This window comes from Sorex fumeus, unplaced genomic scaffold (assembly GCF_029834395.1).
Source record: "Sorex fumeus unplaced genomic scaffold, SorFum_2.1 ptg000136l, whole genome shotgun sequence".
Lineage (NCBI taxonomy): Eukaryota > Metazoa > Chordata > Mammalia > Eulipotyphla > Soricidae > Sorex > Sorex fumeus.
The window spans coordinates 259,552-287,257 of record NW_026606193.1 but is presented as its reverse complement, the minus strand read 5'-3'; the positions used below and the strand labels follow the sequence as shown (position 1 = coordinate 287,257).

At 40.7% G+C, this 27,706-nt stretch overlaps 1 protein-coding gene across 1 annotated transcript in view; it reads right to left on the bottom strand.

Moving 5' to 3' along the window:
- CCSER1 (coiled-coil serine rich protein 1) overlaps window positions 1-27,706 on the bottom strand; it is an 896,462-nt gene that overhangs the window by 730,988 nt on the left and 137,768 nt on the right. The window contains exon 5 of the mRNA XM_056106638.1: window positions 26,748-26,868. Coding sequence (XP_055962613.1) covers window positions 26,748-26,868 — 121 coding nt within the window. The remainder of the gene's footprint in view (window positions 1-26,747; window positions 26,869-27,706) is intronic.

Here is a 27,706-nt window from a genome sequence, read left to right as displayed (position 1 = left end):
TTTTCCAAACTGAAATACCAAAATTATTCTAGAACTAGAATATTCTAGAACTAGAATTGCTATTTGAAGGAGTCTGGAGAAAGAGCACGACAGGGAAGGCACTTGCCTTGCATGCAGATAATCCATCCCAACCCCAGCACCTCACAGGGAAGTCCGAGTCCACCAGGAGGGATCCCTGAGTACAAAACCAAAGGTGATCCCTTAGCTGAGCCAGCTGTGGCTCAAAAAAAATACAAACAAAAATATTATTCTAGGGGCAAGCGTAGGGCCAAGAGGACCAATGGGGGTGGAATGGGAGGATCTGTACAACACTTTTCCTAATTTAGACCCCAAACTTGGAACGGATGCAAAATCTGGCCATAGACACCTTCCATTCGGCCACAGGAAAGCCTGAGAGAGTCTCACCAACACATCACTTGGTGTGGCCTGGAAACAAAATAGAGGGTAAGAAAAGATGCACCTTTTTCCCTAACTTGAAATGATTGTAGAAAATAGGAGATTAATACCGAAGAATAGCCGAGATCAGTACCAGGAGGATTACTCCATGGCTTAGAGGCCAGCCGGGCATTCTAGGGGAAAGGGCAGCTCAGATAGAGAAGGGAGCACCAAATAAAGGGTGTTGGGAGGATCCTCCCAGGAGGGGAGATGCATGTTGAAAGTAGACTATAGACTGAACATGATTGCCACTCAATGCCTCTTTTGCAGACCACAACACCCAAAAGGAGAGAGAGAACAAAAGGGAATGCCCTGCCACAGAGGCAGGGTGGGATGGGGGGATGGGGGTGGGAGGGATACTGGGATCCATGGTGGTGGAAAATGGATACTGGTGGAGGGATGGGTACTTGATCATTGTATAATTGAAGCCCAAGCACAAAAATGTGTAAGTCTACAACTGTACCTCATGATTTTTCACTAATAAAAATTTTTTTAAATGGTTGTAGAGCAAAATAATGTGGTATTGGAATAAAAGCAGACATTTAGATGAATGGAATGTGACTGACAACCATACATATATAGCTAACTTTTAACAAAGAAGCAAAGACTGTAAAATGGAAAATGGAATGCCTCCTCAACAAACTGTGCTGGGAAATATATTCAGCCAATACAAGAAATGAAACCGGACCGTTATTAGGCACCATAGTTACCTCGAAACGGATTAACGACCTAGCATTTCAAAGGAAACGTAAGTGAACACTGTGATAATGGACTCCTTGGTATGTTCAGTAATTAGGTTCCATTGGAATAAAAAAAAAACAATACCAAGAGAAAAAGAGAACAAAAGAATTGTATCAAATTTAAAAGCTTCTAGGACCAGGAAACTAATACTAAAAGAAAAAGACATTCTATTGAATGGGAGAAATAACATATAACTGACAGAGCAGTAATATCTAAGACATATAGAGCTCTCACAAAACTTAACAACAATAAAAGTCCATTAGCAATGGAGTTTCTCTTTCCAGCTTACACGTGTGTGTGTGTGTGCGCGCGCACACACACACACACACACACACACACACACAGGATCACTTCACACTAGTGAGAATAGACTGCTCGAATAGGCCCCAAATAATAAGTGCCCCAGGGTTGTGTTAAAAAAGGAAGCCTCACTCGCTGTCAGAGGGAATGTAAACTGTTACACCCTCCAGAGTAAACTGCATGGAGATTCCTCCATCAATCAATAATTGGGGCTGGAAAAATTGCTCAGCAGGCTGAGGACAGGCCTTGCATGTGGGAGGCCCGGGCTTATTCCCGGAACCTCATGGTTCCATGAGCACCACAGGGAGGAAATCCCTAGCACAGAGACAGACGCAGCTTCCAAACACCATTGGGTAGGAGTCAAAACAAAAAGCTAGGGGTCTGGAGCAATAGCACAGCGGGTAGGGTATTTGCCTTGCACGCGGCCAAACCAGGTTCAATTCCCAGCATCCCGTATGTTCCCCCAAGCACTACCAGGAGTGATTCCTGAGTGCAAAACCAAGAGTAACCCCTGAGCATTGCCGGGTGTGACCCAAAAAGGAAAAAAAAAAATCTAATTAGAAAGAGAACAACTCTAACATACCACAGCTATAGTCACGGGCATTGGCCAGGATCAAAATGCAATGTGTACATGAATTCTTTTTTATTAACACTTTTTTTTAATTATTGAATCACCGTGAGCTACAGTCACAAAGCTTTCATGTTTGAGTTTCAGTCATATAATCATTGAACACCCATCCCTCCACTAGTGCACATTCCTCACCACCAATGTTCCCAGTATCACCCCCCATCACCATCCCCCCAACCAGCCCCAGCCTCTACGGCAGACAACTCCCCTCTTACGCTCTCTCTACTTATATGCAGAGAAAGCATACATGCACCATATTTCCACTGTAGCACAGCTTGCTATTAATTAGGTCTGGAAGCAAGCTAGTCCCAAACAACACAGGCGCTAATAACAAAGCCGTGGTTCAACGCATACCAATGGGCTATAGGGTGAGGCGAATGACGGCCTTCTGTGCAGGAACGATGGAGCAGGAGCAGGAGGGTTTCGGGAAGATGCAGAAAAGCACCAGGAGACTCACTCAGATGAGACACATCAGAAACAATGCATATATATATAGTGCTATATATATGCATATATATGCAGTCAGCGGTAGGGCATTTGCCTTGCATGCGGCCAGCCTGGCTGAGCTGGGTTCAATTCTTCTGCTCCTCTCAGAGAGCCCAGAAAGTTACCAAGAGTATCTCGCCCGCACAGCAAAGCCTGGCAAGCTACCCGTGACATATCCGATATGCCAAACACAGTAACAACAAGTCTCACCTTGGAGACCTTCCTGGGCCCGCTCGAGCAAGTCAATGAACAACGGGAGAACAGTGCTACAGTGTAGTGCTATATAAACAACATTCAGTGAAATGCTCCCTTAGAGTCTGAAGGAAGAAAGAGGTCCAGGAAGTGGACACGAAGCAGAAGAAAGATTATATGCAGAGTCGGAGGAATACTGGACTTGTATTCCAAGCACGTGCCTGCTGAAAACACAACCAGGGATACTCCTGTAAACCAGCATTACCTTAACTTAAAAGATAGTTAAGGTGCTAAATATTATGGCATTTTATAATAAAAACGTTCATAATCAGTATGTTGAACAATATCTTAAGTTGAGACATGCAGTCCATTGGTATTCTTCTTGGAAATAAAGTGTGGTAGCAATAGAAAAGAGAATATAGGGGAAATTGTCTGCCACAGAGGCTGGGGAGGGTTGGGGTGGGTGGGGGTGGGGGGATACTGGGAACATTTGTGGTGGGAGATGTGCATCGGTGGAGGGATGGGGGTTTGATCATTGTATGACTGAAACTCAATACATGAGCCCCAGCAGCTGAGGACCTCCAGAGCCAGCCACGGCCATACTGGGACCACTATCCACACATCCGCATGGGCCTCATGCATGAAAGAACTGGCAGAGGAACCCAGGCATGCGGGTCCCGGGGCTGAGGTCTTCAAGCCTACTCCGATTGGGACTGGGTCCTCTCCACCCAGATGCCCCATCTTCCAGTAGGTAGGCGTCACACCCACCAGCTGCCACCAGCGCCAGGTTGGTCCCATCAACGGCCAAGACACAGAGACTATAAAACCCAGCTCCTGCAAGCGCGACATTTTATTTTCTTATTTTTCCTCTGGAGAACCAGGCAGGCTTCCAAAAGTATCCTGCCCGCACGGCAGAGTCTGGCAAACTCCCCGTGTCGTACTCAATATGCCAAATACCAGTAACAATGATGGGTCTCATTCTCCTAATCCTGAAAGAGCGTTGAAATGGCTCTTTTAAAATCTCAGGGCTAGGAAGAAGGAGACGTTACTGGTGCCTGCTCAAGGAAATCGACGAACAACAGGATGATCGTGATGGTGATCATGATGACTGAAACTCAATTCCACCTAGAATTGTTTTGTTCCATTTTTCAGTGGTTCTCAGGATGAGACACAGGCCCTCGTACACGCAGGGCAGGTGCTATAACCAGTGAGCTACTTCCCTGAATTCTCTTCTATATCAGGGCCCTAGAGCAAGGTGTCTGCCTCGTGCATAGATGAACCAGATGCAATCCCTGACACCACATATGGTCCTCCGAGCCTTGCTAGGAGCGATCCCTGAGCACTGGACCAGGGGTCAGCCCTGAGCAACACTGGATGTTCGTCCCGACACAGAAGGAAACAAAATGTGCTCTATCAAATTGTTCTTTAATCACTGAAAATAGATAGGAAATTGCAGTAAAGAGTGGCAGCTCAATCCTTCAAGAGTCATCTCATCACATTCTACTTTTAGAAATAATTCGTTATTTTAAAAGTTCACAATTTTCCTTTCTTGCTCGGCTCAGAAACGCTAGACGAGTTGATTATCTACATCTCAACCTGTAAATGTCCACTTCCATATGCCTCAAACTGGAATTTGGTTGTCAACGTGACTGTTTTCTCAGCAGCTCTCTCAAAGAAGTTATTTTCTCTCATTCTTAGTTTCCCTGGACAGCAGAGGTACCCTGCTCATGCAGTTTCTGATACTTTCTGATATCTGAGTATCATTACTCTTCTTTGGCTGTCCTCTGCTCTCAATCTTAATTCTCTCATCCTCAGAGGCGCCATCATGCACGTCTCTCAGCCTCCACTCAGGGCTTATCTTTTTTTTTTTTAATTTTATTTTCTTTTATTTATTTATTTTTTTATTAGTGAGACAACATGAGATACAGTTGTAGACTTACAAATTTTTGTGCTTGGGTTTCAATTATACAAAGATCAAATGCCCATCCCTCCACCAATGCCCATTTCCCACCACCACGGATCCCAGTATCCCTCCCACCCCCCATTTCCCCCCATCCCACCCTGCCTCTGTGGCAGGGCATTCCCTTTTGTTCTCTCTCTCCTATTGGGTGTTGTGGTTTGCAAAAGAGGCATTGAGTGGCAATCGTGTTTGGTCTAGAGTCTACTTTCAGTATGCTTCTCCCATCCTGGGAGGATCCTCCCAACACCCTTTATTTGGTGCTCCCATCTCTATCTGAGCTCCCTTTTCCCCTAGCATGTGTGGTTGGCCTCCAAGCCATGGAGCAAAATTCCTGGGACTAATCTCGGCCATTCTTGGGTTTTAGTCTCCTATTTTGTTTTCAACCTCAAAAGAAAAGAAGTTTGTGGTAGGAGCCACAAAAGGACCACCATTCACTTGGGAAGTTTGCAGGACCTGCTCGCCACTACTGTCGTCATTCCTTTCAAGGCTTTCCTGCTCCTGCCACCCTCAGCTGATGCTCTAGTTTCCTCTTTCAGAGTGAAAGTGAAACAATCAAATGCTGTTGGCAGCCTGTGAGCATGGGGCCCACGTGTTTGCCTTACTCTTTACCCGGGAGAATCGCCAGCCTCCTCCACACCCCAGAAGCACTAGCATGAACTCTACCCAGTGCACGCAGGAATTCTCAGCAATAAACAGCTTTTTCTTTTTTCTTTCTTTCTCTTTTTTTCTTTTTGGGTAACACCCAGCAAAGGACAGGGTTTACTACTGGCTTTGCACTCAGGAATTAGTCCCGGCAGTGCTCGGGGGACCATATGGGATGCCGGGGATCAAACCCAAGTCGGCCCCATACAAGGCAAATGCCCTACCCACTGTACTATCTCTCCAGCCCCATAAACAGCTTTTTTTTTCCTCCGGAACACCTTCCCTTTTCTTTTTTGCTATAAGTTGAAATAGCAAAGTAACCTTTTTAAATTTTACCGTTGGACAGGAGTAATAGCAGAGTGGGTAGGGAGTTTGCCTTGCATGCAGCCAACCCGCGTTCGGTTCCTCCGTCCCTCTGGGAGAGCCCAGCAAGCTACCGAGAGTATCCCACCAGCATGGCAGAGCCTGGCAAGCTCCCCATGGCGTATTCGATATGGCCAAACACAGTAATAACAAGTCTCACAACAGAGACGTTACTGGGGCCCGCTCCAGCAAATCGATGAACAACGGGAGGACAATATTACTGTTGGACAGATGAGTGGGAACGCGAGTAAAGGCACTTTCCTGCCTGCAGCTGCCCTGGATTCATCCCTAGCACCACTGAGGGACTTCCAAGCACCACACCAGGGGTCACTCCTGGGAACCCCAACTGTGGCCACTCCCTCCAGTTGACTATCATGCCAATTCTCTCTCAGGCCACTGCACTAAGTAGTAATTTTTTTTAATTTCACTAAAAATAAAACTACCAGAAAAAATCGCTATCCTCACAAATTCCAATTCTTGGTCCATTCTCTTTCTTTCTCGTAACACTGCAATCACCTCATCACTGAAATGGTGATCGTTAAATTGGATAATAACTTATGACTTCATCTCACATTTTCAGCAAACTGACATAGTTCATTATTCTCGCTCATTATTCGATATGCAGAAAATATATTTCTACCTCATTTCCCAAAGTCACTTTGGGTTCTTTCTCTCACTGAGGTCTCCTCAAATTAGAATCTTCTAGGATCTGGCCCAAGGACAAACATTTGGTTCCCGACTTCAATGCTGTCCCTCCGATGAGCATCCCTGTGTCCCTGGTGAGGGCTGTTCCTCTCATACCTCTCAGCTTCAGACTCACCAAGAGGCTCTTTTCTCTGCTCTCGGGACTCAAGCTTTGCTTTGGTTCTCTGAATTCCATGGAGAATGGCCATATCTTCCACCATTACTCAGGCTGTGGGCTGCTTTTAGAGAACCCAGGTTTAATGCAGCTGACAGTGACAGTACAACTTGGATTTTTCATTGCCTACATGATGTTTGACTCCAAGTAATTTGGTACCAATTGAGGTGTTGGGATTGTTCCAAGGGTAACTTAAGGCATAAGAGAAATTCACAACGAGAGGAGATGCCATGGACGGGGGGAAAGACACCGTTGAAGTCTAAGATTTGTCTTATCATAAGTTCTTGTTACTTTGCGAGGGATGTAATGATACTAGCTGAAATGTATTTCTAGAGACTAAAAAAGGCCAAGACAGATAAAAAGCAAAGGCTGGTATATGGTTATCTTGAATTTAAGTTAGAGAAACTTGAAGGAGAGCAATATGAATTACTAAGGATCAATAGTTCATTTAAAACTCTATTTCAGGGGGCTGGAGCGATAGCACAGCGGGTAGGGCGTTTGCCTTGCACGCGGCCAACCAGGGTTCAAATCCTAGCATCCCATATGGTCCCCTGAGCACCGCCAGGAGTAATTCCTGAGGGCAGAGCCAGAAGGAACCCCTGAGCATTGCTGAGTGTGACCCAAAAAGCAAAAATAAATAAATAAATAAAATAAAACTATTTCATCACAGGTGCTGTGGCAATGTGACAGCCAGACACAGACCTTCCATGCAGACCAGTCCCCAGCCCCACATATGGTCCCCCGAGTCCCCCAGGAGTGACCCCCAAAAATAGAGCCCTGAGCTTCACATTTCACTATTTAGAGACAGATGAATGCTTTCATTCGTTCTGATCTCAATTTCAGGGAATATTTCTTAAAATATTAACAGATAAAAATAATAATTAAATGGTAAATTACAAGAGTAGTAGCACTGTCCTGTTGTTCATCGATTAGCTCGAGCGGGCCCAGTAACGTCTCCATTGTGAGACTTGTTGTTACTGTGTTTTGTCGTATCAAATATGCCACGGGGAGCTTGACAGGCTCTGCTGTATGGGCGGGATACTCTCGGTAGCTTACCAGGCTCACCGAGAGGGGCAGAGGAATCAAACCCAGATAGGCCAGGTTGGCAGTGTGCAAAGCAAACGCCCTACCTGCTGTGCTATCGGTCCACCCACCAAGGGTAAAATAAGCATTAAAATATAGGAAAATATCGGTAACAAAGTATTCATTTGCATACCCTAGAATATATTCTATTTCATATTTTGGCCTGCATTTGCTCTTTAAGAACTGAAACATGACTTGTTATGACTCCATATGAATGAACACATCTAAAGGAGAAACGTTTAAATTCTAGTCCACTATAACTGGAATCCATCATGAAAATCTGGCATTACTAGAGATACGGGGCACTCATGTCTTTATTTACAGATTTCATCACTGTTTCATAAAATTTTAGTTACAATTTTCGAGGGAGAAACCTAATTTCAAAGAGAAAAATGTTTTTTCATGTTCAATGCATCTATTAATGGTATCTACATTAAAATTTAGATCTACAAAGCATATGTTTTAAATATTCAAGCATGCTAGTCAATGTAAGACTAACTCGCCCGGCTCTCTGTAATGAAATTACTAATACTGTCTCTTTATATTTCTGCCAACATCCAGCTGTAATTTAGGATGGAACTGAAAGTAATAAGAAAAAAATTGGAGTAATAATGTTCAAGTACAATCATCAATAAATCAGTAGGCTGAAAGAAAATAAAATGAAAAGGTCAATCCCTAAAATTGTTCCTAATATTTCAGATTAAAGGTGGTGCTTGGCTTGAGGGAAATTGTCTTTCACATAGTTACAGTCATAAAAACCAAAGCTTGCAAGTTGGACTTGGAAGAAATAGATAATATGATCCCTTATTTACTCAAATCTTTTATGTATGATTTTCTGTTGACAAATTGTAGGCAGTTCCTTCCAAAGGAGATGTATCATAATTTTTATTATATTTAAACATGTATTCAGTCAAACCAGGGGACTTAATTTCTCCTGGAATATTGTAAATAAAAGAATATCTGCTCTTCCTCTATCTAAATCTTCTTCAACAGAGGCAAAGCGAAGTAAGAGCTGACCTTTGGTTTAGATGTTAGAGGAAACAATTACTCCTCTATACAGTGGCAAAAGTGTGTCACTAATATATCCCCAGACACACACACACACACACACACACAAACACACACACACACACACACACACACCATCTGTATAAAACATCCATATTTATCCTATAACTCCTGTGATTTGAGTTCTTTGCCGAGGTTCTGGTTTTTGCATGTAAATTAAACATACATATAAACATACACCAGGTATACACGATAGTAAAGACAGTACTTTAAAATGTAGAATTTCCTTTGAAAGAGGCCAAGGAAAGAGTTCCAGCTGCTAGAGCAGACGCCTGGCACAGAGGGCCAGGTTTGATGCCACACTGATGCTTCCCTGAGCACCATCTTTTGCCCAGGGGCCCCAGCACTGTGTGTGGACAGCCCGTTGTTACCTGGACTGGTCATCTGAACCATCCCATCAGCCCACCTGGATGGAGGGTACCTGGGCGGGCGCTTTAGAGGCCACCAGAGCACCAAAAATCACCCCAGGACATGATACAGCAATATGTATTGATAACGTACAAACGGGTCACTGAGAATGGTATCATCTAAAATCAGCTCTGGTATCTCACGGAAAACAATATGCCACTAGAATAAAGTCACTTTGCAATCAGTGATAATACGTGTTTAATAGTCACAATCAGCTCATTTTATTAAATATCAGTCGTATCACTCAGGCAGATACATATATATATATGTGTGTATACATAAAGTGAAAAATTATCTCCATTCCATCTGATATCATAGTAAAACTCATTTATAAGAAAGACAGACTTGAGCACAGTACAATTATTGTCCTCGATCACGAAAGCCTGGCCAATACGCTGAAGTACAGATCATTCTTGCATATTTGGCCAATCCTGAGAAACAGGTTAGCATTCTTCCCCTTCTCTAGGGAATAAAGACCCAGTGGTTATATGGCAGAGTGCTGAGAAATTTCCTCTACAGAGAAGACCTAGATTCCAAAAGTAGGAGCAAGGGAGTGAATACGAGTAAGCTAGTACAGAATCTTATTTTATCTGGGATCAACAAAAGTGTCTAAGATCTAAGTAAAGAAAAAAAAATCTAGAAAAAATCTAACAAAAACTTTCGATTTTAGTAAAGAAGGTTGGTGAGAGTAATGGGTATAGGTTCATAGATGTATAAAGCAAAATAGATTAATGAAATATGATAAAGCATAAGTCAAAATAGTTAAATGATGAGAGAGAGGGAATTAGGTAGAGAGACCTAGCCATGTTTTTCCCTTTGTGTGGTAACTATCAATTAGTTCGTAATGAACTTCTTGTGTAAGTGGTGGCTGGTCCTTCACTTCCCGAATGCTCCTTTTTCGAAAGCACTTTCAGTACCCTTGACTCTAACAGATTACCACTATGGCCCCCCAAAATCCAAAATTCTTTTATATGGTTGAGACATCTCATCTGAAAAATAATTATTAAATATCATTAAAGCCCTAATTTGTTTTATGCAAATATTACAGAAGTTCTATTATCTATATAAAGGGTAAAGTTCATGTTTGCGCTGAAAGAAGTTAAAAAAAACTTATGGGAAATGAAATTGACTATCTTTCTTAATGAGCTGTCAAATGTTTGTTTTTAGAAAAGGAAAGTCACATAATAAACTCAGGTTTGACACTTATTACATGAACATGGAAGCAAAGTTGTCACTGCTAAATCTTACCAATCACTTACCAATCTTACCAATCACTTAAGGTTTTGTCTTCACATAATCTCTTGACCTCACCGTTGGAGGCCCTGTAGGGAAGTGACCCTTTGGAAAAGTCATACTTATAAGAAAAGGTGGTCGTGGATATTGAAAGTCTTATTTTTAATCCATTTTTGGGGAAAGGGAAACGTGTAGTGAAAATAACTGGAAATTCAGAGAATAACAACGACAGTGTGAAATTAGAAAAACGTTTTTCTTTGAACAATGATTAGATTACAAAATCCTTTGTCATTTTTTGTTTGCACCAGTGGTTCTACCTGTCTTTTGATCCTTTTATTTTCTATTCACTTTAAGAGATGAAGGATAGAGGTAAAGAATAATGGCACGATTTATAAGAAGAATATAATTTTAGGGGTTTTCTTTGAGGCATTGTACTTTTATTGCATTGGAATATGGGAAAGGAATAGTCACCATTGCCTTAACAGAGGGCAACAATTCTAAAAGAGCAACTCAAGAATTTGTTTGCACACTTCGGTTTATTTCTATGCACAATACACATCTTTTACACTTCTTTTTCATTTTTTCCCATTTTCCCTATCAATGTCAGAACTGTCCACAAAATACCTATGTAAGATCGCTTTTAAGATTCTGTGTGTAAGATTACATTTGAGACAAGATAACAAAAACAATCAACCAAACCTATCTATCTACAGATTAGAAATAGGTCTAAATGTTGGTATCCAAGCAATAAGAGTATCTCATATCTCAACCTCCATTCCCTAATTCTGACCAGGACAGACTGGCGATCCCAGACACACTAGGCCAATAGTCCACTAGCTGACTCCAATCAAAATGCTCCCAAACTCACCAAATAACAGTGAGCACAAGAATATGGTGAGCACAAGTCTAACGTAGAAAAAACACATCACCTGGAGCCGCACTGGAGACCCACATAAGGCCCAGGGGAGCACCAATGAGGGAGTTACTATCCTAGAAGGGGAGAAAGAAGAGCACCATGGACCGAGCTCATTCAGAGTCCCCCTCGCAGCGAGAGGGGGTCACTGACAGTGAATGGGAGGGTCCCGCCTCCACAGCACCCCAGCAACAGGAAGAAGAAGTGCAGATCCCACCACGGCATGGATGAAGAAAAGAGCCCAGAAGCCTCACAGAGAGACGTCATCACTGGGCAGTTGGTCAGTCGTAACGCCGAGTGGCCCCTGGGTCCCCTGAGCACTGCTTGGGAGCTACCCCCGATAAAAATAAATTTTAAAAGTAAAACCAATCCCAAATGTTACAATCTATGCCTATTCACCCCATAATTTTTCTATTGACATAAATGTGATCACGATCACGATCATCCTGTTGTTCATCGATTTTCTCGAGCAGGCACCAGTAACGTCTCCTTCATCCTAGCCCTGAGATTTTAAAAGAGCCATTTCAATGCTCTTTCAGGATTAGGAGAATGAGACCCATCATTGTTACTGGTATTTGGCATATTGAGTACGACACGGGAAGTTTGCCAGACTCTGCCGTGCGGGCAGGATACTTTTGGTAGCCTGCCTGGTTCTCCAAAGGAAAAATAAGATAATATGATGCCGCTTCCGGGAGCTGGGTTTTATAGTCCCTGTGTCTTGGCCATTAATAGGACCAACCTGGTGGGTGTGACGCCTACCTACTGGGAGATGGGGGGTCTGAGTGGAGAGGGCCCAGTCCCAATCCGAGTAGGCTTGGAGACCTCAGCCCCGGGACCTGCATGCCTGGGTTCCTCTGCCAGTTCTTTTATGCATGAGGCCCGTCTGGACATGTGGAGAATGGTCCCAGCATGGCCGTGGCTGGCTCCGGAGGTCCTCAGCTGCTGGGGCTCTGCTCGGTGCGGGGGGTGGGGGAGAAAGAAACTCAACCCTCCCCCCTCCAAGGGGCCCCGGTAAGGACAGCCAGGTGCGGGGGCAGGAGACTCCATAAATGTGATATATAACACTAATTTCAGATATGCAATGTAATGACTTGATATTTGTATGCCCAGCGAAAGGGCCATTACAATAATTCCATTTAGCACCCAATACTATACATAAGTGTATTTTGTATTTTTCATCACAACTACTGACATGACTTCAATTTTTTGTTTCTTTTAGGAAGAAACCAGGAACCTTATTCTGCACACGGCTGTCCTGGGTTCCAACTCCAGCACCTTAAATGTTCCTTGAATTTCACTGCCAGGGGTATCCCCGAGCTCTGAGACAGGAGGAGGTCCTCAGCACTGTCAGGTGTGCCCACACCCCAAAAATAATTATTACTATACCGGATATTCATTCCATAATTTTCTTTATATATATTTTTAAATAATGCAGGATTACTGCTATTTCTTCAGCCATTGATTAAGCTGACTGAATTGGGCATGAACTCCACTATTTTCTTTTACATTCTGTAATCAAAATATATATCTGTTTGCTTGCTTATTAGATGGTTCCTTGCTTTGGGCTGAAATTTACAATTTTCTAAATTGTTTTTAGGCAAAGTGAAATCATCATTAAAGCAAACAAAGACATAAAGCTAATACATACACCCTTTACTTTCTCCTCATCACACATGTTGTATATACATAGGCATACATTTTAAAATATGAAAAAATAAAAGACCATCTGGGGGTTCCAAATAATATTAGACGAAGGGATTTAGACTAATCTCCTGTTTTATTAATTCATAGAGATGTTTTCTAATATTAAAAGAGGTGGAAAATTAATGTGGCTTTTATAAACACCTGCATGTTTGCTGATTATAATTTGAAAAGAAATTGAAAAGACAAATGGAATTGAAAATTTATTAATGTGAAAATAAAGATTCATGCAGGTATTTAAAATTTTACTTTTTTTCAATTTTTTTGTAACTTGAGACTTTGCAATTTTAAAACCTAATTTTTGTGGCCTGAGAAATAGTACAGGAGAGGTCCTTGCCTCGCATGCAACCAACGAGATTTAATTCATGTCACCCCACAAGGTTCCTTAGGCCCACCAGGTGTAACTTCTCCATGCAGAGTAAGGAGTAAGCCCGGAGCACTCCTGGGTGTGGCCCCCAAACCCAAAAAGAAACAAAACACAAACACAACATCTAACTCTCTTTTTAAATGCCAGCAATGATGCCTCGATGTTACCGAATTTTTATAAAACAAACCTGCTGAGAGCTGTTTCCTCAACAAAACCCAAATACATCATTCAGGAGTTCAGCAAAATAACCCAAACAGTCCGTAGGGAGTGCCTTGGAATTCTTAATAAACAAGAGAACACTTAAAAAAAAAAAGGTTTCTTTAGCTATTTCTGTTGCTCTAGCATTCAGCAAGAAATTAAGCATTCAGCAATTAAAAAAAAATTTTACCTAAAGTAGATTTTTGTCAGAAAGATGGCAGGGGGGCGGGGAGGAGACCTACAATAACTTCTATAAACCGAGGCTGCATGTGGCCATCCAGAGTTGCAATTCCCACAAGAATAGCAAGGACTGAGCAGGAAATACCTCAGCTGCAACTGGATTTAGACTGTGGCTTAGATTTGCAAAAAGAATTGAAAGATGGGAGGGATGCTGGGACCCGTGGTGGTGGAGGATGGGCACTGGCGGAGGGATGGGTACTTGATCATTGTATAACTGAAACCCAAGCACAAAAATTTGTGAGTCTATAACTGTACTTCATGGTGTTTCACTAATAAAAAAATTTATAAATAAATAAATAAATAAATTAAGAATCTAAATGTAGAGAAGTGAGTACAAATGTTAAAAACACATGCTAAGCGCAGAAAGCGCATCACAATGAACCTGAAAATATTTAAAAGTATTTATTGGTAAAAGACAAAAAAAGGAAAAAAAAGAATTGAAAGAGCTTTAATGTGGCCAATACTTGTTAACAAAACATCAGATACGCCTAGTAGAAAGGAAGAGAAAAATAAAGACAAGAAATGGCATAACTTGTATGTATCAACATAGATCCAGAGGAGCGATAACACAGTGGTAGGGCATTTGCCTTGCAGGAAGCCAGCCCGGCTGAGCCGGGTTCGATTCCTCCGCCCCTCTTGGAGAGCCTGGCAAGCTACCGGGAGTATCTCACCTGTGTGGCAGAGCCTGGCAAGCTATCCATTACATATTCAATATGCCAAACACAGTAACAACAAGTTTCACAATGGAGATGTTACTGGGCCCTCTCGAGCAAATCGATGAACAACGGGAGGAGAGTGTCCTCTACAGTGTCCTATCGATCCAGAGGCCTAGTCCAAACTCAGGACAGTGATGGGAAGTGAAAAGTCTGATTCAAGCTTGTTTCAAATTTCATCACTTACACACAATTTTTACTAAGTCATCAGAAACATTTAACTAGGAACGAAATAAGCAATGTTTCAGCAGCAGTGGAAAAGACAATATTTCATATTAGGAATAGGAGATAAAATTCTTGGCAGTTCTTGAATGAAAAATAGATTCTTTTCCCAAATGGACATGTTGGAACATGACATTTAAATGTCTACCTGGCACAAACAGGGCGAGAGTATCAGTTTAATATGAGTAATCAAGATATGGATTATAAGTCTCACAACGTACAACAAAAATGCACATTTCCAAACTAACTTTATTTTCAGAAGCAGGACTAATTGCTGGTATTTTATCATGCAATACTAATAAAAATATTACAAACATTTAGGGTTTAAGTAGATATTATATAATCATCTTCACTTTCAGATTCTTAAAAATCATTAGAATGAAACAAAGTGTAAAATATATTAGAAAGAAATCAATTTAAGGAGAAAATGTATCTAATCTTTATTTTTAGTTTGACCTCTAAAAACCTTCTGTAACACAACCATCACATGCTACTTATCAAAGGCAGAATTGTAAATCTGTCAGACACATAAAATTTTTTTATCGATTTTAACTTTTTGTTATGTGAGTATAAAGATTTTCTCTTGTTAATGGGAAACATTAATCCTTTGTTACAGAATAGGCGTTAATGAGAATTACTATTATGTAAAATATATTGCACCCTTTTACTATGGAATGTTATTGAATGAGACAATTGTTGATAGAATAAACACACCAAGTTATTGATTTGAAAAGAAGGTGGTGAGGCCTACTCTAACTTTTACTTCAAACCAGTGAAATATACCATGTTTTATGAGCATATTCTCAAAATAACATTATCAAAAGTATTGACAGTCTGAATAAAATAAAACCTTTGTAAGTGATAGAGTTTTAGCTTATTTTCTTTCTTACTATGTAATCAAAATACAAATTGAGGTCCAATTACAGCAAGCATATTAAAATCCATGAATGGTATCCATGCTAGACTTTCCAGAACTTTTCCTTCCAACTCCTCTCCATTATTACAGATTTCTAATCCATAAAATATATTTTCTGACTCAACTGTTTTGAATGACCCAGGAGCAAGACTGTGAGGAATGGAATGCTAGTTTTGAATGTTTTCTTTAATCATTTACGTACCCCTGTGAGGACGAAACTGACTCCATGACAGGCCGCAGCTAACATTAAGGTTTGACGAGGCCTAAGTTTCTGTTTCCCAAAAACTGAACTTGCCATTTCTGGTAAACTCAGAGCTGAGTCACCTGCCCAAAGGAGGAGAAACTGCTAGATCATCTGACTGGTCATGAGGGGTCACCAAGTCCCTTTTGTGGAACAACCACAAACTGACTGTTATCAAATCTTACTGGAAACTATTGACGGATCGCTCACCACTATTGCTTGATCACTGTTATCACAGTGCATGCTCAACCAGAACCCTATATAAACTGCTTGTGACTTGGAGTTGGGGTCCTTGTCAAGACTCCACTACACTGGATAAGACTTGGGCCCTAGCACGAACGAGCATTAACGTTCCTTTGCTTTTTATCATGTGTGGACTCAGTCTCTCTGCCACTGAGAATCTGAAACTCGGGCATAGTACATAGAGAATCCTTTTGGTTCTCTCTCACCCTCCTGCCATGCAGGAGAATCCGCTGATCCTCTCTCACCATCTGCATCTGTGAACTAAACATCAGAAGAGCATGTGCTAAGTGCCGATGCCAGAACAGAGACAAAGACACCAGATGTGAGCCAGCCCCTTCCCCAAAGCCCCGATCAGAACCGTTTGGGGACAGAGAAAGTGAAGTAAATCAAGTTAATCCCAAAACAGTGAGTTCAGAGACAGGAAGTTCTCAACATTTGTGGAGCAAAACGTACCACAACACTGGGGTGTCTGCCTTTGACTGGCCTTAATGTGAATTTGCTCAACAGTCTGTCTCAACTTTACCTCGCAGTGTCTTTGTGATGTGACACTTCTGCTCTGCTGGAGCAGAAGGCAAGGTGAAAATACAACCTGAACTGAAGAACAGGCATCCAGGGTTCTGCCTCAATGAACAACAACAAAAAAAATAATCATCACAAAATACTACCAGTGTTCCCACAAACAGTCTGCAAAAGCAAAGTATTTAAGACAAAAAAACTGAGCAGACACTGTTGCTTAGAGAAGAGAGGTAACCTGTTTTAATTAGTACCGTGGAAGATGTAATGAGACAAGAAGAACCAACTTTTCAAATGCCCAAGTAACACAGATTCATGGTTGCTCACTACCTCATCTTCATTGTATGATATAGAATTGATCACCCAGTTAAGTATTTTTAAAAATCTTTTTTTTTTTTTTTGCAAAGCACCGTGCTCACTGCATGCATACATTGTAGAACCTTTCCTGCACTTCCACACAGTTCTGTGGAAACCGAAATTTGACCAATGTGAGGAGAGACTGCTGCTATGCATGGTGTCAGTCAGCCTGAAACCAGGCAAAATGAAAACAGCCTGTATTGTTGTGCTGCATTTCTCACTTAATAATAACGAACTTTCAGTATCACTTAGCACTTCAATAGGATTACTTTGGAATGATGACAGTGAATCAGAGGTTGTGGGTTGACACACTGCAGGCTGGAGTAAGTGCTGACTTTGGAACAATTCTGATTTTATTCTAGAAGGAGCATGTCATTGCAGTGGTGCCAAAGGTTCTTAGCGAGTGATATCAGAATGACAGGCACCAGGTCTCTCATTCAATCCCCAGCATCACAGAACTTTCCAGCAACACCAGGTGTAAGTGGAGGCTGCCAACACTGCTTGGACACGCAGCAAGAACCAAAGCCACCTGGATAGTACTGCCAGGTGAGCACCAATCTCAGGGCCCTGAGCATCTCAAAGTCTCCTGAATGAATGAATCATCCTGAATGAATGAATGAATGAATGAATAAATACATGGCAACTTATGCAGATCTTCCAACTACTAGGTAGTTTCACTTTCTTAAATTTTCCATGTTATGTTCAATATAATAAGGAGCATAGCAGTTGAATTAGAAATAGTTGATAAATTGTGTTATTTAACTAAAAATGACCATTTTGTTAATTCAAAGATCTACCAGCACCTCGCAATAATATAGAAATAAGGAAATTAATGGCATCTCAGTTTACAAGTACAAATCAACAGTAAGATCTACAATCTACTAATCTTTGAGAAAAGCACTGAAATGAAGAAATTTATGAAAAAATATATTGCTTTCGATTCCATTTGAGTCAGCAGACCAAAACTGGACATTGAATGCCTTAACTTCCAATGCTTCAGTGCAATTAGTTTTGTGAGAAATAACTTCCAGCATATTTTTATTTCTCCTTTTTTATAAATCAGAAATATTTTCTGCAAAGCAAACAATGATTTTTCGCTGCCTTTCAAGCTGTCCGTCAGAAGTTGTGTGACTCTCACCACAGGAAGCATTTTTCTATAAAGTTTCCCTAACCACGTCTTGGAGTGGAATCTATCTTGCTTCCCAGGAGTCATTTTAAATCCAGTTAAGGTTATCTGAAAAATATGCTCCTCTTCTGAGAGGTTTCTGTTCATTTTCTAAATCACAGCAGGGGCTGGAGGAATAGTATTTTATTCTGATGTATGAGTATGAGTGTGTAGTGACTTACTAAAATGAAATAAAGTTTGTGTTAATACTCTGATGTTGCAACTGCCTACGAGATGAATTAATGCTCACTACAAAAGTAAGTACACAAAGACAAGTTTTATTTTATATTAGTCATAGTTTTAGAATTTTAAATTGCTGCCAATTGTAGGGTTTCACTCACACAACATTCAATCACATACCTGCCAATCTGTCACCAATATATCTATTTTTCTCGACCACTGTTCCAAAATTAATAATCTAACCAATTTGGTAAATCAGTGCCCAGCTGGGTATTACCAGTGGTCATGCTGGTCTCTATCAAATTCATAACAACTTTAAGTCTGTGCGTTATTCTTATAATTTTTGAGGCACTATTGTGTAAGTCCGAGATTAAGATTTTGACCTCTTTCCTATATATTTCTTCACTCTACCTTAAAAAGGGAAATCTTAAAGCAGTACAAGAGTTCTCGCTTAAAGTTCAAATTAAAAATTTTATATATAAGTCTGATATTAAATGGAGCTTATTTTAACACTTCAGCTCATATACTATTTATTGATGTGAAATATTTTCTCTTTACCTTTCCCTAGTACATGGGTATTAAGATAATAGATTGGAACATGAATCACAAAAGGATGCTCCTTAAAGAAACTTAATTTGAAGGATGGCTTTAGTTATCAGAGAAAGCTAAATGATGGATTTGTGAAATTATCTGCCCCCTTTATTAATTATTAATCTAAGAACTCTATAAAGTACAAGGCATTCTCATTACCCGACTATTTATTATCCAAGCTCATATAGTTATGATTTGGTATAGAGAGTTAAATTTGCACTACAATGAAATATTCACCAGTGAAATGACTCCTAATAAAATTAATTTTCTCTCTTCTCATTCCTACGCCCAACCACAATATGAAGGGCATATATGACAACTTCACCTTGATTGAAGGATTTAAAGTCTCACCAACTTTGGGGAAACTGCTACATTCATGTAAAGAATGATATTTTTATACTACTATATATATGTATAATTGAAACAAATTAGGGACTAAATCTTTAGGAGTACATTTCATATATTCAGAACTATACTTCCCAAAACTTGGATTGACAACCTTAATATAAGATATTAAAACATAAGATAAACATTATTTAAATATTATCCTACTTTGAATCACTTAATATTTGTATCTATGATATTTTACCTCCAAATTCACCTACAAAGTTGTCGATTACTATTCCCCATTTCAATCATTTGTATCAGGAATGCTTATAGCTTCTGTGAATTTGCTGATATGATAAGGTCTGCAAATACAATGATGTAAGACATTCTGCATTCATTAAACTGAAAACTACCATATTAATATTTAAACAACTAGTTGATGGAATATAATATTATTTACAAAAAGGTAATCACTGCTATACTTTGAAATTCTAGGAACTACGTTTATGATCTAAGTCAGGTGATTTTTTTTAAATAAGACCCTGTGGATATTAACAAAGGGGACTTCTGAAGACCACAAAAACTGTGATCTGTTTAAGGAAATAAGAACTCTAAGTGCATCAAATACTACAAACTATATTTCCCTGTAGAGTGTCTTGCAAAATGTGGAAAATCAGTATTTATCTAACATAATGAGACTAAAGGCTGACCTGACTTTGTCCCCCACTTGCTCCTTAAATAATTAAGCCTAATCTTACTATTTTGGTGGAATTGTTTGGGTTACGCCTGCCAATGCTGAGAGGTTACTCCTGGCTCTGCCCTCAGGAAGTACTGAGGGACCATAGGGCATGTCGGGGATTGAACCTGGGTTGGCCACATGCAAGCCAAATACCCTGTCTACTGTACTCTTGCTCCTTCCCCAACTTTTTGGGGATGAGAAATAGAGGTCCCAACCTCCTCTCCTCTGCCAAGCACAGCCAGGGGTGGCCCTAAGCACTTCTTACCCTCCCCAGAAAGCCATATTGACTTCACAGTCAAAGATCAAAGCAAAAAGGGGTGAAGAAAAGGAAAGATATCTGTGACTCGAGGAAACTATTTCTCAGAAGGTCTTAGGGAACTTGTCACTTCTGTCTCCAACAAACTCATCCCTGCAGAGAGAAGACAAGAAAGCAGGAGAGAGAACTACTGAGCAGAACCGCCTCACAAGGGACTTCCATCTCTGCAGTCATCCCACGGACCCCTGAAATAAAGCCTCTCTTCAACAAACAAACAAAACACGACAGCTCCTGGCATCGATGACCGACAAGATGTTCCATCATGTGTTTTTCCCTGAGAACTCTGGAGTGCAAGAAAGTCCTCTGAGAACAAAACTGGAGAAGGCTGGAGAAAGAACTCAAGGCCCAGAAGTATGAAGGAAGGAACTGCATCAGGGCCGGAAGGTGCCTCGAGGACACTGAAGGTGGCACTGGGGACTCATGAGGTGGCTCATGAGGTTGCCTCATCAGACAGAAGGAACTTTGCTTATTTTTTCCTTTTTCCTTTTAAGGTTTTGGGCTACACCTGGCGATGATCAGGGGTTACTCCATGCACTCAGGAATCACTCCTAGTGGTGCTCAGGGAACCATATGGGATGCCGGGGATTGAACCTTGGTCATCCACATGCAAGACAAGTGTCCTCCATGACCCAACTTTTCCAGCCCCCAAGTTTTCTTATTTTCAAGTAAATTTCTTTTCAATTGAGGAGAGGGCTTCCAGAAGTTTCCATGAACTTGGGGTCAACCATGTGAGAAGGTTCAGTGATCAGGTTGAAATGTGGTGCTGCCTGCTCACCATAGCCAGAATCTGGAAACAATCCGAGTGCCTGAGAACAGATAACTGGTTAAAGAAACTTTGGTCCATCTGCACAATGGAATAACATGCAGCTCTTAGGAGAGATGAAGTCATGAAATTTGCTTATAAGTAGATGGTCATGGAGAGTATTATGCTAAGTGAAATGAGTCAGAAAGAGAGGGACAGACACAGAATTTATGGAATAACATAATATGAGACTGACGCCCAAAGACAGGAGACACAAGGGCCAGGAATATTGTTCCATGATTGGCAGCCTGCCTCATGAGCGTGGAGAGAAGGCAGCTGGGATAGAGAAGGGATCACTAAGTCAATGATGGTTGGAGGGATCATTCGGGATGGGAGGCGTGTGCTGAAAGTAGATAAAGGACCAAACATGATAACCTCTCAGTATCTGTATTGCAAAACATAATGCCCAGAAGTAGAGAGAGAGTAGGGGGGAGATTTTCTGTCATAGATGCAGGGGGAGGGTGGGAATGGGGGGGTATACTGAGGAGATTGGTGAAGAATGTACACTGGTAGAGGGCTGGGTGTTTGTTCATTGTATGACTGAAACTCAAACATGAAAACTTTGTAACTATCTCATGGTGATTAAATAAATAAATAAATAAATAAATAAATAAATAAAATGTGGTGTTGCATGGGAATGGCAGTGTGCTGGGGGCCCCCAGGGCTGACCACTTGGAACTACCCAGGACGCCACATGGCCAGGGTGTGACCTCAGGCCTCCAGATCCTGGACATTGTATATGAAGCCCACTAGGAGAGATCCATGAGCTCCGTCAGGAATAAGCCCTGAGCACCACCGGGTGTGGCCCAAAAAGCAAACAAAAATCAAAAAGAATTGAAACTGGGGGCTGAAGTGATAGCACAGCAGGTAGGGTGTTTGCCTTGTACGTGGCCAACCCGGGTTTGATTCCCAGCATCCCATATGAGCCCCTGAGCACCACCAGGAGTGATTCCTGAGTGTAGAGCCAGTAGTAACCCCTGTGCATTGCTGGGTGTGATCCAAAAAGCAAAATTAAAAAACGGGGGTATGGTGCCACCAGCAGGTCAATCTGTAGCTGTGAGGTAAGTGCATCAGCAGCCTGATGGCACTGTCAGACTTTCAGATACTCCAAAATTGCTGCTGTGCCTCCGGCCAGACCCCAAAAACTTGGGGCAAAGTTTACGAAGAAAGTAAATGGCCAAAAGTTAGGTATGTGGGAAACACACCCACAAACCACCTCCGGCTCAGCTATATAATTGGAGGCAAGACCTCTCTGGTTCCTGATCGAACTGCTTAACAGCCATGATCCCAGAGACTCAGAAATGAATCTCGGAACTCAAAGGCTTTCAGCAGAAATGCATCCTGTTCCTGCAATAGGTTACTGGTGCTGGGCCATTCGAGGTGGGAATAGATTTCATGCCTTGGCCTGTTCCCCTTGGCGGCCCAGTGACCACCATTCTGCAGAGGACACTGAACAGTCAGGTTTGGGCCTGCAGTGACGAGACACGCGGGGCCTCACCAGATGGGCCCTTTCCTCCCCATCCCAGTGAGACCCCGAGTTGCTGCCTACGAATGGCCTCTCTGGCTCCTGATCAAGATAATTAACAGCCATGATCCCAGAGACTCAGAAACAAATCTCGAAACCCAGCAGCTTTTGGCAGAAATGCATCTAGACCTCATACAAGGTGGTCGCCACCTCAGAGCTTCTTGGAAAGCCAGGTATGAGCCGGCGGTGACGGGGCAACTGCAGTCTCATGGGAACGGGTACAGTGCTGGTTTGTCCTGCATGCCCTACAGAGGTCACAAGTTGGCCCCTACGAGTGGCTCTCTGGCACGGCCATGGCTCAAGAGGCAAAAGGATTTAATCCAGAGCCCGGCAGCTTGCGGCAGAAAAGTGAATGGACCATGCGTTAAACTACGGTGCCATGCCTCCCCGGGAGGGAAAGGGTGTTGCTCCCTTCCACCTTTTCCCCCCCGGCAGCAAGGTGGCTGCCGCCTCAGAGCTTATTGGAAAGCCAGGTATGAGCCAGCAGTGACGGGGCAACTGCAGTCTCATGGGAAGGGGGGCGGTACCAGGCTCGTTCTTCACGCCCTACCGAGGTCACTAGTTGCCCCCCACAAGTGGCACTTTGTCACAGCCATAACACCAGACACACAGAAAACAATCTCGTAATTATCTGGCTCTTTGCAGAAATCCAAAATCCCGTGTGACATTATATGATTCTCATAACCAGCTATAGAAAACAAAGTATTTCACAATGCCTTTTCAGCAATTCTGATTGTTGCGGGGGGGGGGGGAATTCTAAACAGTAAGGGTGCATCTTTTGTCGAAATAATGAATGCAATCAATGTAGAGAAGAGTTAAGTGGAAATCATCTGCCTCACAGGCATTTGGAGGGGTGGGAATGGAGGTATACTGGGGTTCTAGTGGTGAAAAATGAGTATTGGTGAAGGGAAAGATGTTTGATCATTGTATGACTGAGACTTAAACCTGAAATCTTGTAACTTTTCCCACAGTGAATAAATAAATATAAGAAGAAAAAGTAAATAAAATTATGAAAAAAAAGTAAGGTGGAGTTCATGCCCATTCAATCAGCTAATCAGTGGCTGAATAAATAGCAGTCCTCCTACATAAAGAAAAAAAAATTTAAAAATTAAAAAAAAAAGAATTGAAACTGTGATTCACTTGGGTACCATCCATGAATTATTCAGGTAAACAGAACTTTCAAAATAAAAGGAACACAATTCTTCAACTGTAGTATCAGAGTAGTAACAATAATCGTAATTCAGTTATCCTTGTTCGGTCGGATGAATTGGATTGGAAGGGAACTTCAAGATGGCCAAGAGTCAATATGTGTCCGATGCTTAAATCCAGCAACTTCATTCACAATGACACACATAACTGAGTGATGAGAAGAAGCCGGCGGCATCCACTAACCATTGCAAAATTCATCTGTCCACCATATACATATATTTGGACATATCTTTCTAATATATCTCACTGGAATTTTTAGATTTGCATAGAAACACAAACACCACAAGATCTCTGAGCTTAATTTACAAAAAAATTACTAAGCTCTCTTATAATTTCCATAGCCCAAAGCATCTGATGTCCGAAATAAAAACAAAGGCTAAAAATAATCATGTTTCTCCCCACTCCAATCTTATGCTACCTTTTTACAATTCCTAAGTGCCACTCTATACCTTGACCTTAAAAAAAAGAATTAAACTTTATTGATATCTATGAAGTTAAATGTGATTTTCCAAGACATGCAAAATAAAAGAAAGCGGTGTTGAAAAGTAGCTAGCAGGAGAGAAACATTAAAGAAAAGAAACAAAGTCTTATTCTTTCCCGGCTCATTTGAGGACACATATATGCACAAATGAAGAAGTGCTGGCTGATTGTGACAATCAAGGGTGAGGGAATTCATTACTCAAATTCTGTTTATTCTGTTGCTTTACAGTTGCTAATCATCATTTGCACTATTCACTTAAAACGCCATCCGTATTTTTAAGTTGCAAACACATAAAAGGAAATGAATATTTTAAAAATGATTGCCTTTCATGACAGGTTCAACATTTAGTAATAAACTGAAAGGGAAGTCAAACTTATTTTATTTTATTTGACTTAAAAAAAAGCCATCTTGGGAAAGCTACATAATCAGTACACCCTTGTTTCTTCTGAGAGAGTAACAGAATAGTGTTGCAAGAATTAAACGACAATATTGGGGCTGGAGTGGTAATACTGAGGGCAGGACACTTGCCTTGCACACAGGCAATCCTGGTTTAATGCCCAGCATCCCGTATGGAGTCCTGAACATCCCCTGACACCATTTCTCCTGCAGAACCAGGAGTAAACCCCAAACACTGCCAGGTGTATCCCCAAAACAAATAAAACTTAGTTAATATTTGTGACGCATAGGGCAGAACAAGAGGTTTAACGTGAACTACACATGTGCTACTGACTAAGCAAATCTATTGTAACATGCATATCTGTAATTTCAACAAAACTACCCAGTACCTAACAAAATATAAAACTTTGCGCTAGACACAGTATACATTTACCAGTTCTAGTAAGTATCACTGAAAGCTAGCTAAAAGCATTTAGTATTCAATTCATAAATATGCAACTTATATAAATGCTTGACATATTTCTGAAAAATACACTTGAGTTTTCCAATAAAATGCATTTTTCATATAGGAGATGTAATTTCGTCTTTCCAGACAAAATATGACTTTTGGAAAACCGAAAGAATAGACTATTAAAACTAATTCAACTGCATGCACTTGTAGATTAAAACTGAATAACAATAATTGCTTTCTAAATTGCTTGGTATTTCTTTTTTTATTATAAGAATATTAACTCTGAATATCTCTTTTACAACCAAAGAGGCACAATACTCTGTTTGATTTTAACATTCGTGAGTGCAACATTAAAGAATCATCTAAATAATTTGGCAGAGATTATTAGACACTATCACGTGGCAGGAAACTCTGTACGGAGTTTCACAGCCAGGCAACTTCCTTTTACTTTCAGACAATTGAGGCAAAAGAAATCGTTTGCATCATCATAAATCCTCTAGCTTCCGAGGTGACACCTTAATTCCCATATGACACTGCTTTTGCCTGAGAATCATACAGAAGTTCCCTTCTCATTTATTATCACATAATTGGAAAAAAAAAGTGTTCAGTTGATATTTTAAGATGAGAGCTCATTTGTTTCTTATCATAAATTTGATTATCCTTGGTCTTTAAAAAAATCCTATTATTAATTCAAAATAAGATAAAGTTTAAACAAATTTAAATTTACCTATTTGAGTGGCGGAGAATGTAAACGCAAAATAGTCTGACAGCTTTAGGTTGCGATAATTTAACAGAAAATATTTCAAATAATAACTTTAATTGGTTACCAAAATATCAGCCAAATTTAAGTTAAGACATTTATTTTGAAAACATCACATTTTAGCATCACATCACTATGAAAGCCCGAGAAGTGTGTCCACAATCACAGTGTTGTGGAATGAACTCCATTGCCTATTGAAACAGATCTCTTAAATACGGCAACAAGCAGAAATTTCACCTCCACTAAAATATATGCAAATGCAATGTCATGTAGTTTCAAGTACATGAAATCAGAGAACACAAATTATTCATGATACCATTTATTATTATTATCACCATCATCATCATCTTGGAGACATATTGGCCTATACTCAAGGATTATTCCTGGCTCTGCACTAGGGATCACTCTTGATATGGCTCAGGGAACCATCTGGGGTGCCAGGAGGAGTTTAGAAAACCATCTGGGGACAGGAATAGAATCTAGGGGACCATAGGGCGTGCCAAGATGGAATCTAGGGGGCCATCTGGCGGCAGGGATAGAATCAAGGGGACCATCTAGGGTCAGGGATGGAATCTAGGTTAGTTGTCTAACCTAGATTAGGTAAGGTAAGTGCGTTACCCTCCAGCCCCTGAATAACATTTTTAAATATATAAAGGTTGCTTCTCTTCCCATCTCATTTTGGCATTAACATACTCATTAAAAAATTGCAGTTGATGAGACATCCACTTTGATGGATTTTGCGATCAATTTTACAAAAGCATTTAAGTGACATGAAGAACTTACTGTCTGGAAGGCTCAGGGAACTTCAGTTCTTCTCTTTTCTTCATTTCTGCCGTGGGTTCCACAGGAGTGAGAACTACAGCCGCACACGAGGCCACAGAATGGTAGGAATCCTCCCTGCAAACTGTTTCAGAAAAAAAATATAGTAATTTTTATCTCTAAATGTCAAAATCATTTTCAAGTATTTTTTCTTTTCCTTTCTATTTTCATTTATTTTCATTCAAATGTTTGAGATAATTCTCCGAAACCATAAATTACCTTAAATTATCCTTAATTATTACTTTTCGTTATTCATACTACTTTCTAGCTATATGACCTTATGCAATTCTTATGCTTTCTGTTAAAACACAAATGGAAAGGTATTACCAACACTTTATATCCATTTCCTCAAAAGAATTTTTTTCACTAATGAGTAAGAGCGCACAAACCAGAGGCAGAAGAATTCATCTTTACCATATAAGTATGCATGTGTTAAATCAGCACCAAGTTTTTAAGACAGAACGCTGACAGTACACTTTCCAAAACTTAACCATTGTTATCACTTGCAAAACCATCTGTTTCGCCTATTCCTGAAACAATACAAATAAATGAGATTCTATATTCTTCTGGGGAAATTATTTCATTCAACATACATTTGAAGAACTTACACATGCACCATTAAGGTAGCCACCTAGCTGCAGATTTCCATTTTGTGAATAATACAAAACATATTCATATATTTTGTGATGGGACTCCATTAGCTCCTAGTAGGAAATATTTAATAATATCTACGTGAACTCCTTTTTGGTTTTTAATACACAAACAGATTAATCAATCCATAATTAATCAATGTCCTACTGTACCGCGTTTAATTTTAGTGGACATTGTTACATGGTTTTCTCAATTGATCGGATCAGTTTTTGTTCCCTCAAACAAAGCAACAATTTAGTTGTTCCAACTGGAATTTGATTTTTCAAGGATAT